The sequence below is a fragment of the Salmo trutta genome, chromosome 1 (assembly GCF_901001165.1).
Source record: "Salmo trutta chromosome 1, fSalTru1.1, whole genome shotgun sequence".
Lineage (NCBI taxonomy): Eukaryota > Metazoa > Chordata > Actinopteri > Salmoniformes > Salmonidae > Salmo > Salmo trutta.
In genome coordinates, this window is record NC_042957.1 from 56,929,564 (window position 1) to 56,941,206 (window position 11,643).

General features: G+C 42.9%; 1 protein-coding gene across 1 annotated transcript; it reads right to left on the reverse strand.

Annotated features, from left to right (window-relative positions):
- Positions 1–2,123: 2,123 nt before the first annotated feature.
- LOC115202082 (neuronal pentraxin-1) lies at positions 2,124–11,223 on the reverse strand. Its single transcript, XM_029765970.1, has 5 exons — positions 10,690–11,223; positions 10,061–10,268; positions 8,714–8,958; positions 8,239–8,418; positions 2,124–4,095 (listed from the first exon to the last, which is right to left on the reverse strand). The coding sequence occupies exons 1-5, from the start codon at positions 11,149–11,151 to the stop codon at positions 3,874–3,876; spliced, it is 1,317 nt and encodes a 438-aa protein (XP_029621830.1). The 5' UTR covers positions 11,152–11,223; the 3' UTR covers positions 2,124–3,873.
- Between the last annotated feature and the right edge of the window lie 420 nt (positions 11,224–11,643).

The window sequence follows — 11,643 nt, forward strand, 5'->3', positions numbered from 1 at the left end:
AAAAATAAATGTTTTGTCATATCTGTGGTATACGGTCTGATATACCACAGCTGTCAGCCAATCAGCATTCAGGGCTCGAACCACCCAGTTTATAATATTCAATATAGTTGAATATGTAGTACTGTTGTGTGGAGCATGGTAGATATTACTGGTTTGTTGACTGTCTGTTGAGAGCCAGTTACCTTCGAGTTGTGGATTGAAGTTCAAGCAATGAGAGGCTGAAGTACACCTGTAGTAAGATATTGGGTTCCCAGTGCAGCACTGTGAGCTTGTTATCCAGGAGCCTCCAGCTACCAGCCTTTACCTGTTCATTACCGCCCCAGTGTTATTCTTACTGCTCCTACTGCGTCACGCCAAGGGAGAGGGAATACGGTTTTCTGAATATGGTGAAAGACTGGAGTTGGTTGTTAGATTTCAGACCATGATATAATAAGGACAAACAGATGTGGAGGAGATGACCCTGATAGGAACCTTACATCAGAATAGTAGTGCTATTGGCCACGTAGTACTGACCAGAGTCCCTCCTGTCCAGCTAGGATAAAAATACACCTCAAAACATCTGGGCCGGGATTTGGGTCAGACCAAAAAAAGCCTGATCCGGACCAGACACACATGGTCCAGAGGTGAAGACAAGGTTGACCTATTATATCTCTGGTCTATTTCTGGCCAGTGCTCCAGGGGCCACGCAGAGGCTGTGGTCACTCAGGGGATAGATAGCCTGTCTGCTGTTCTCTACCACAGTAGGAATTATCTCTGTAACCCAACTCCACCTGTGTCCAAAGCAGCAGGCGATAATGGCTGTGGCATATGTATAGGCTACAGCAGGATGGCACCTGGGGAAAAGACTTCAGATGTGTTCCATGTCCCAGAGGTGGATCATGGGAAGCCCACCACTCAACTGAGGTGGTTTTACCATGAATTATTGACCTGGCCTCATTACTGAGTTCACGAACCCTACTAGTTATAGGTCAAGCCCTGCCAATGGAACCATATACGACCGGTTTTACATGGTATTTCTGTGATTGTATATGGGATACAGGATGCATTACAATGGGGTGGCAGGTAGTCTAGTGGTTAGAGTGTTGGGCCAGTAACTGAAAGGTTGCTAGATCGAATTCCCGACCTGACAAGGTAAAAAAAATCTGTCGTTCTTCCCCTGAACAAGGCAGTTAACCCAGTGTTCCTAGGCCGTCATTGTAAATTAGAATTTGTTCTTAACTAGTTAAAAACAAAAAAGCTATTGTGACAAGGGCCCTTGTTTTTAGATATATCAGTTTTTAAATGCTTTGCCTGTAGTTTTTCACTCCCTCTTATGCAAAGTGTAACAACCAAGTGCTATTTTGATTGAGTGGACCCCTTTATTCTACACTTTGGTATGTTGCTGTGCTCCTGCTGTCATTCTTTACTATAATTGGACGTTACTCTCACGTCAGTCAAGTGTTTGTATGTAAGGAATGTATGTAGGGAAATGGGCATGTCGTCTGCGTATCTCAGTTAAACTCTTCTCTACCTGTCGTCGATTCAAAGCTATTGCTAATAGACATCAAGTTTTGGGAATACTGGTGTGTGTGTGTGTGTGTGTGTGTTCTTACGTGTGTGTGTGTGTATTTTTATGTCAGGAGGACAGAATATTTCCCAGGTAGCCCTTGACCTTGGTGGCAATGGAATGCACCTTGAAATGTTGTCTGGGTCGCGGTGGCCGGGAGATTTATCCAGTGGTAATGAGGACTAGCTTTTCTTTTAAGGAGGAGGCAGATAGTGTTGACCTTCTCTATCCTCTCCGGGTCCTGGCCACAACGTTTAGGGTTCAACTTTTAGGGTTTCCATTAGAAGAGAGCAGTAGTGCTGTAACACCACTGACCCGGTTCATCCACTGATGCCACATACTGAAACCCAGGCCTCTCAATGCCTCTCAGTCTGTGCATATCTAGTAAGAGGAAATAAAAGGGAGTGGTGTACAGAGGTCTCTGAACCTGCCATTGATTCTTGACAATAGGTTTCACAATGTTAATTGAGACTATAGAGAAATGTAAGAGGACTCTCATATGCTTTCAAAAACATTTGTAGGCCTGTGACATGCATGGGTTACTCTGTGACAGTAATGTCACACTCACACAGGGATAGATTCAGGTATCACAATTTTATTTAAAAAATTAGAACTTTTTCATATTTCAGTGTTGCCATGCTTTGAGCATATAACAATACAGTATAAAATCTCAACCCAAAAGGAGGATAGTAAAAGCAGATTTTGTTGATGCTGCTGCAGCAATTAGTTAAGTCATGCAGTTACTGTACAGAAAACATTCCCATTAAAGTACAAACACCTCAATGAATTGCTTTTAAGTACAATAATCATCTTATTATCCAACTTAAGGTGTTATGATAATAAACATCTCTTTTGGAAATAAATCTCGTTGTAGGCCTACAGGAAAATTAATACGTCAGAAAATACTTTGCAAATCATAATGAATGTGCTGAGTTATTTCAACATCCCAAGGCACCCAGGCTTGTATGTTGGCAAAAAATATGTCATTCTTTACACAAAATTGCGTCAAGCAGGTGGTGATAGAGCAGAAAGCTGTGCCTGTTTCATAACCATTTAAGTATACATTCCTTTTCAAGTCCACCCGTCGATCACAGTGAAAATCCCAGGCAATGGCAATATAAATAAAATTGCATGATTGGTTGAAATGCGTGTCCCCAGTCCAATAAAAACAAAGCAACAGTAAGCATGTCGTCCCCCACGAATGATGCAGCCACCCCATTGGCCAATCAGTATAATTTTGTAAATGACCAATTTCTATGGCAAGACGCATCATTCACCCAAGTTTCGTCAAAATCGGGCCAGTGGTGTCTGAGATATCTTGTGGGTTAGCTAGACTCATCACTCTGAGTCATATGTTGAGTCTTGACAGCGTTTGTTACAATACGAATATCCTTGACTAATTTTTGCCAGACCATGCCCAAGTGAATATTTATTGGTCAATAGTGGCCATGTTGTTTTAGGTACTAGTCTGGAAAATATTGCCATAGATGCCACATATCAAGTTTCATGCAGATCGGTCATTCGGTGCCAGAAGAGTAGCGTTTTAAGTGTTTTTCACAAAATTCTAAATAACGGAACGTCCATAACGGTGAAGCTTATTGGTCCCCGAGGCAAATATGTTTCCTTTGAGGAGAGGGACCTATGTACCGAATATCATGACATTAGGTCAAACGGGGTAATGGGCGTGACCTTTCAAAGTTTGCATTTGAAATATTATACAATTCTTGTTATAGCGCCATCATCTGGCCAATCAGTGTAATTTTGTAAATGCCGGATATCTAATGCAAGACGCATCATTCAAGTTTTGTCACAACCGACCTAGTGCTGTCTGAGATGTCACGTGTGACTAATGTACGAACGCACTAATGTACTAACGGACGGAGACAGATCCCCAGTCCCCTCCCCGATTTCCTCGTTGGGGACAACTACATGGTCACCAATTCTACTGATGGTGGACGTTCTAAGTGGTCCTCTGTCGTGGAGTGCTGTCTGCGTCTGCACTGCGTTGTGGTGATATGCTGGCCTGTATGTGTCAATTGCTCTGAAGACCATGAGATAACAAACCGGCCTGTTGGACGAAGTGCTTTGAAGCATCCAACCAGATGCCAAAACTATCCAACTGAAATATCCAAGATGAACAAGGTCAGATTCTTATTTTAGACAGGTAGAAATCTAGTAAGTGTCTACACATAAAGTATTCAATATCTATAACAAATCCAGATGTCATTTACTGAAATAAGTTCTTCTTTATCTATCAAATCAGACGCATTATGAACAGAGGCTTTAACACACACATTTCTCATTGGCTTTTCACTTTTCCCTGCAGTTCAGTTCAGTTGACGACAAGCCTCAAATGTCCACTTGGAGGCTCCTCCGTAAATATCAATGCTGCTCTCCAACCACGAAAACACGTTGCCTATCTGCGCTTTGCTGCTGCAAGTTGCCAGGTTGTATATCTCTCCAATAGACAACTTCCGGTCCCAGATATGAAAATTCGCCAGGTCTCCAACAAAAGCTTGTGTAGCATCAAAGCCCCCTCCAAGCGTATCCTGTGGGAAATAAAATAGAATTAATGAAGATGGATATTGTGCTAACACAAAGGAAAACAATTATTTCAAGTTAACCTTTGGAGTTAATTTGTGCATTAAATAATTTATCCATGCTTCCATCCATGTGGCTTGTTAGATGAAATCAAGGATAGCTCATATATCAAATTAGTAGACTTTTTCATTTATCCAGATTATTGTTTTGACTGATGAATCACGTTACCATGCAAATGGCTTGTCATTTTGCAATTGCAGTGTGAGCTGATAAATCAGAATTGGGGTTGCCCTGTTTCGTCAGCCTGGCCTCATACTTTACGTATTTCTGAGCACGTCCAAGACATATGATCCCTAGTAATGGTGTAGTTACTTTAGCTAGAAAGGGAGATTGGTTGGGGGGGATGGATGGATGGATGGGAGTAATCTGCAACTGTCTAGCAATCCAAAGGTTGTGTGATCGAGTCGCGTTGGGGACAACTGTAGCATTTTAACTTCCCCTAACTCTTATTTAAAACTTAACCAATTTCACCTAACCTGCTATGTAAATTCTCCAAAACTTTGTCGTTTTAGTTCTCCTAACCATTTACAAAAGTTATCCTAAACTTTGTTTTTAGTTCCCCTAACCGCCAACATAAATTCTCCCCATAATTGTCATTTGTGGTATGGCGCAATAAGCAACCTGGTCCCAGAGAAAGACGTACAATAGTATACGTCCGCCAAAGTGTTGTATAATATACTTCATTCAGTTCATATGCTATTGTACGACCGGGTAAGACGTACAATATGATACTATACATCTTATATTTCGTATGATATTGTATGATCGCTATTCCATTCATAATGTAACGTACATAAAGTAATATATCATACGAAATGGAGTGTCACAGATTTACTTACAGAATAATACGAATTGCCCTGAGACTATGTTGGTTTCATGTGTAAAAAGGATCATTTCTCACACTCCCAGTGGCTAGAGCTGCCGCTTCTAGGGAACAGATCACTATTCCGGACGCTTACAAGAAATCCTGCTATGCCCTCCGACGATCCATCAAACAGGCAAAGCATCAATACAGGACCAAGATCGAATCCTACTACACCAGCTCTGATGCTCGTCGGATGTGGCAGGGCTTGCAAACTATCACGGATAACAAAGGGAAACACAGCCACGAGCTGTTCAGTAATGCGACCCTACAAGACGAGCTAAATACCTTCTATGCTTGCTTCAAGCCTTGTAACACTGAACCATGCATGAGAGCACATGCTGTTCCAGATGAAAGTGTGTTCACTCTCTCCGTAGCCGATGTGGGTAAGACCTTTAAACAGGTTAACATTCAAAAGGCAGCAGGGCTTGTCTAATTACCAGGGCGTGTACTCCGAGCATGCACGGACCAGCTGGCAAGTGTCTTCACTGGCATGTTCAACCTCTCCCTGACCCAGTCTGTAATACCTACATGTTTCAAGCAGACCACCATAGTTCCTGTGCCCAAGAATGCCAAGGTAGCCTGTCTAAATGACTATCACCCCGTAGCACTCACATCTGCCACCATGAAATGCTTTGAAAGGCTGGTCATGGCTCACATCAACACTATCATCCCAGACACCCTGGACCCACTCCAATTGGCATACCGCCCCCAACAGATAATGCAATCTTATTGCACTCCACACTGTCTTTCCCATCTGGACAAAAATAACACCTACGTGAGAATGCTGTTCATTGACTACAGCTCAGCGTTCAACACCAAAGTGCCTTCCAAGCTCATCACTTGGGACTGAACACCTCCCTCTGCAACTAGATCATGGACTTCCTGACGGGGCTGCCCCCAGGTGGTAAGGGAAGGGAACAACACATCCACCACTCTGACCCTCAACACTGAACCTTAGGGGCAATGCGGTGCCAGGACAACAACCTCTCTCTCAACGTCAGCAAGACAAAGGAGCTGATTGTGGATACAGGAAACGGAGGGCTGAGCATGCCTCTATCCACATGAACAGGGCTGTAGTGGATCAGGTTGAGAGCTTCAAGTTCCTCGGTGTCCACATCACTAAGGAATTATCATGGTCCACACACACCAACACAGTCGTGAAGAGAGCACGACAATTCCTCTTCCACCTCAGGAGGTTGAAAAGATTTGCATGGGCCCTCAGATCCTCAAAACTTTCTACAGCTACACCATTGAGAGCATATTGACTGGCTGCATCACCGGTATGGCAACTGCTTGGCATCTGACCACAAGGCGCTACAGAGAGTAGTGCATATGGCCCAGTACATCACTGGGGCTGAGCTCCCTGCCATCCAGGACCTCTATACCAGGCTGTGTCAGAGAAAGACCCTAAAAATTGTCAAAGACTCCAGCCACCCAAGTCATAGACTGTTCTCTCTGGTACCGCATGGCAGGCGCTACCGATGCACCAAGTCTGTAACCAACATGACCCTGAACAGCTTCTACCCCCAAGCCATTAGACTGCTAAATAGTTAGTCCGGGGAGCTATTGGTTCACTATTTAACTATCTGCATGGACCCTTTTTGCAGTAACTCTTTTGACTCGTCACATATGCTGCTGCTACTTTTTATTATCTATCTTGTTGCCTAGTCACTTTATCCCTACCTACTGTATATGTACATACAGTGAATTCGGAAAGCATTCAGACCCATTGACTTTTTCCATATTTTGTTACGTTACAGCCTTATTCTAAAATTGATTCAATTATAGATTATTTGGACAATCTACACATAATACCCTATAATGACAAAGCAAAAACAGGTTTTTATAAATGTTTGCCAATGTATTAAAAATATAAAACAGAAAGGTTGAAGGAATTTGTCCGTGGAGTTCCGAGACAGGATTGTGTCGAGGCACAGATCTGGGGAAGGGTACCAAAACATGTCTGCAGCATTGAAGGTCCCCAAGAACACAGTGGCCTCCATCATTCTTAAATGTAAGAAGTTTGGAATCACCAAGACTCTTCCTAGAGCTGGCCGCCTGGCCAAACTGAGCAATCGTGAGACAAGGGCCTTGGTCAGGGAGGTGATCAAGAACCCAATGGTCACTCATACATAGCTGCAGAGTTCCTCTGTGGAGATGTAAGAAACTTCCAGAAGGACAACCATCTCTGTAGCACTCCACCAATCAGGCCTTTATGGTAGAGTGGCCAGATGGAAGCCACTCCTCAGCAAAAGGCACATGACATCCTGCTTGGAGTTTGCCAAAAGGCACCTAAAGGAATCTCAGACCATGAGAAACAGACTCTCTGGTCTGATGAAACCAAAGTTTAACTCTTTGGCCTGAATGCCAAGCGTCATGTCTGGAGGAAACCTGGCACAATCTCTACGGTGAAGCATGGTGGTGGCAGCATCATGCTGTGGGGATGTTTTTCAGTGGCAGGGACTGGGAGACTAGTCAGGATCGAAGGAAAGAAGAATGTGAGAAACTCCCCAAATGCAGGTGTGCCAAGCTTGTAGCATCATACCCAAGAAGACTCAAGGTTGTAATTGCTGCCAGAGGTGCTTAAGTACTGCATAAAGGGTCTGAATACTTACGTAAATGTATATTTCAGTTGTTTTTTTAAAATACATTTTCTAAAATTTCTAAAAACCTGTTTTTACTTTGTCATTATGGGGTATTGTGTGTAGATTGATGAGGAAAGTTTTTTTCTTAATCCATTTTATAATAAGGCTGTAACGTTACAAAATATGGAAAAAGCAGAAGGCTTCTGAATACTTTCCGAACGCACTGTATTTCCCTCAATTACCTCGTACCCCTGCACATCGACTCAGTGTATATAGCCAAGTTATCGTTACTCATTGTGTATTTATTCCTCGTGTTATTATTTGTCTATTTTTCTATTATTTCTCTTTTTTTCTCTCTGCATTGTTTGGAAGGGCCTAGAGGTAAGCATTTCACTGTTAGTCTACACCTGTTGTTTACGAAGCATGTGACAAATATTATTTTATTTGATTGATTTAATTTGATAATTGATCCAAATTCATGCCTAAAAGGGATAATTCCTCCATCTTATTATGGAACCTGAGAGTCAGCGGCTCAGGTCTGACTGATGCTATGTTTATGCTATAGGCCCTTTTGATATTATGTCCTAAGGTACCAAAGTGTATTGATTAAAAACTCACCATTAAAATTGTAATGGACATACCTGTTCTTGTCCCAATATCAGAACACCTTGTGGTTTGATTGGATGGTATGGAGCAAGGTTTTCTCCACTGCCCCTCATGACTCCATCTTGGAAAGCCTCCCATACTCCATCTCGAGTTGTCCATGTGACACAGATGTGATGCCACTTCCCATCATTGATAATGAATGGTAATTTAGCTACCTGGAATGGATTTCAGTATTTTCTTTTAGTATATGCTGGAGTTTTTTATTTTTTTTTATCACTGCAGCCAACTAAAATAAAAAAGCTTGCATACTTATTAAAAAGCTTGAGGCTTTATAGTCAGTGTGGTCTAATTCAAAAATGATATTTCTTTGTAGTTTGTAGTACAGGCACTCATGCTACAATTAGCATGTTCATACATTAAGAATAATTTTGATGCAATACTCTGCTTTCAAATAATATTTTGTATACTGTTGGTGATATATGCATAATGTAAAATAACATGTGAGTATACCTTGTCATTGATGAGTATCTCCATAGGATTATTCCCCCACTCAATCAGCACCAGCTCGTTGGCCTGCCCTGGCACTGCGTAGGAGAACGGTGTGCCCACGCCAGGTGATGCATTGGATTTGAGCCACATGCAGACAGTGAATGCGTACATCTCAGGGAGACTCTTCTTCACTTTGGCATACATGTAGTTGGTCCTCAACGGGAATGTCAACTGGAATTTATCCAGCGGCCTGTTTTCTTTCTGACCTGTAAAACAAAACAGAGGACAAGGTTAAAGATGTCACCTGTCACAATAATTATTGTGGGATAGTCTAGGCCTGTAGAAGCAGTGCTTGACTTGGGCAGGAGCTCACCGGTACTGAGTACTGGCACCTCAGATGTTCTACTGCTTGAGCTCCTGTTCCTCTTATAGAATATTAGCTAAGAAATATTGTGAAGCTCCTGCATCTAAATATAAACAGTACCAGCACCCAAAATTAGTACAGAAACATATTTCACTCCAAGTCAAGCACTGTAGAGCACTGTTAGAGCCTCTTATATCGGCTGAGTGACACCAATTTGTTGGACATCAATGGTGGGACATTTGTCCTGTCTTTAACAACCAATTGTGCTTGTCAGGTCAAGATGAACGTGAGGATTTGAGTTTTATTTTTTTGAAGGTTGTAAAATATGTCGCTGAGCATCACGTAATGCGCAGGGGAGATTTGCCGCGGATAGCTGCTTAAGGTTGACTGATCAATGTAGTTATACAACAAAATCCTGTTTCTTGTGGTTCCACGTTTTTTTCTGCGGCATGATAGGCATCACATGAGCAAAGCGGTTGGAATAGCGGTCCTGGTCTCTCCTCACCCCTCCCTCCGTGGGACTTTACAACGGTGTTTGTTGCCCGCTATAAGAAGCTGGAGCTTTACGCCATAGGGTCCTGGCGAACTTTGCTCTGCTCAAACGGCTCGTGGTGCAAGTGGAGAAGGCTGTTTCAATAGAATTGAACCATTTTGATCTGCATGAATTAAAGGGAAAGTTCTAAATACAAAAGGTTGCACCATCCCTTTTTTACGGATGCCTTAAACAGTAAATCACCTTCTTAAGCCACACATATTTTTGGAATTGGATATGCAAAGCAATGCAGCTATTCACCGGATCCCATCCCCTCCCCTGCGATGCAATGGACACCAGCCATATTACCAATTGATTTCGTATATTGACATTAATCTATTCATTAGTAATAAACACCACTTCAGTTGGATTTGAAAGGTCTTTCAGAATAGTTCGTTTTTGTTTTTTAAACGGCAATACTAATTAGTTAAACTATGCCGGCCAAGTATTTGTCGCGTTTTTGAGCTCGCACCTTTCTCGAGGTCGGTGATTCTCTGGTGCAGGGATGTGAGAGTGGACTCCACTCTACCGCGCTGCTCCGTCTCGTTCCGCAGCCCAGGCTTGCCATCTTCTATACTGTTCACACGGGTTAACACCTGCTTCTCCAAATCCTCGATTTTACTCTGTAGCAGGTCTTTCAGACTGTTCGTCTGGACCGAGTTGTTGTTCCGACTGAATTGCTGTGGAATGAAATAATGATTAGTTAAAAAAACGTTTAAAAAATACTGAGAAACATTACAACCCATATGCTGAGGGACATCGTAAAGCTACTGCCAGATTAACTTCTATAAGGTTTATTGCCCTGTGGAGTTAGCAACATGGTAGCCTACATCTAGCAACTAAATTCGTCTCCGGCAAGGTGTCTGTCCTCAGCATGACTTGTTAAATGTCACGATTAGTGCAGAGTATTAGCCTACATTGTGGAGGGCTGTTCACCCCTGGAAGTAAATGTGATAAACAAAGTACAAGGGCGGCAGTGCGAGTTGGACAGGACAGTGCAACGTGATTTAGCCATTGTATAAACATGTCGTTTTTCACCCAAAATGATTGGTGAAATGTATAAAGCCTATTATTTCGTTACGATTATGGTTCTCCACATACCTCGAGATTTTCTAATCTCTGCTTTAGAGACTGTAATGTCTGCGATAGTTGCGCCAAAGTGTCCGAGGGACCCCTTGATACATCCCCCATAGTATTTTTGGTCCCCGTCTCTTTTCTCCTTCCCCCAGGTCCGGGCTCGGGCGCACTCTGGCCCTCACAGCGAGTTAACTTGGAAGTCAGTTCTCTGATAGTCTCTTTTTGGTTCATAATGGTCTCCTTCTGCTGTAGCACGGTCTCCCGGAGCTGCATTACAGTAGTCTTCAGATCCTCTCCAGGCATACTGTTTTGCAAGGTAGCGGCGCATATGTCCATATCCTTGGGCACCGACGTGCAAATAAATTGAGTCTGTCCATCACCAAAGTCTTGGCACGAACCCTCCACGAATAAGTAAGAAAGTATACAAAGTTTCCAAGAGATTGCCTTCTTAATGGCCTGCATTTCGCCGTGTGTGTTGTGTTGCATTTGGTTTAGGAGCAGCGGTGGTGTGTGGCGAGTGATTTCAGGACCACGGAGCTGTCGCTTTTTGTTGTAATCCGTCCGTGGCGCGCGCCGGGTTTATATAGCGCACTTGGTCTGCGCTGAGCAGATTCACCCCATCACGGAGAGGAGGACTCTAGCAGCTTAATCACCTCTCGACGTCAAGGTGGAAGGAGCCTCACGCTCAAAGATGAAACTTGAGGCTCCCGGATGCTAAATCATTCATCACGACGACAATTTGTCATTTCTTAATGTGCATTATTAATTTAAAATTTGCGGATTGGTAAACAGCAATGGCATTACTGGGTATCAGGAGAGTCAGCTGTGTTCGTTTTGTGCATATAGGCAAAACCGACAGAACTGAATTCACATCGAAAGGAAGTTCAGGGCTGTATGGCTGTGACACTGATAGCCCCATATACATTTTCTCATGTTACAATATTTATAATAGATAACATGGTCTGCATGTTTACAGCA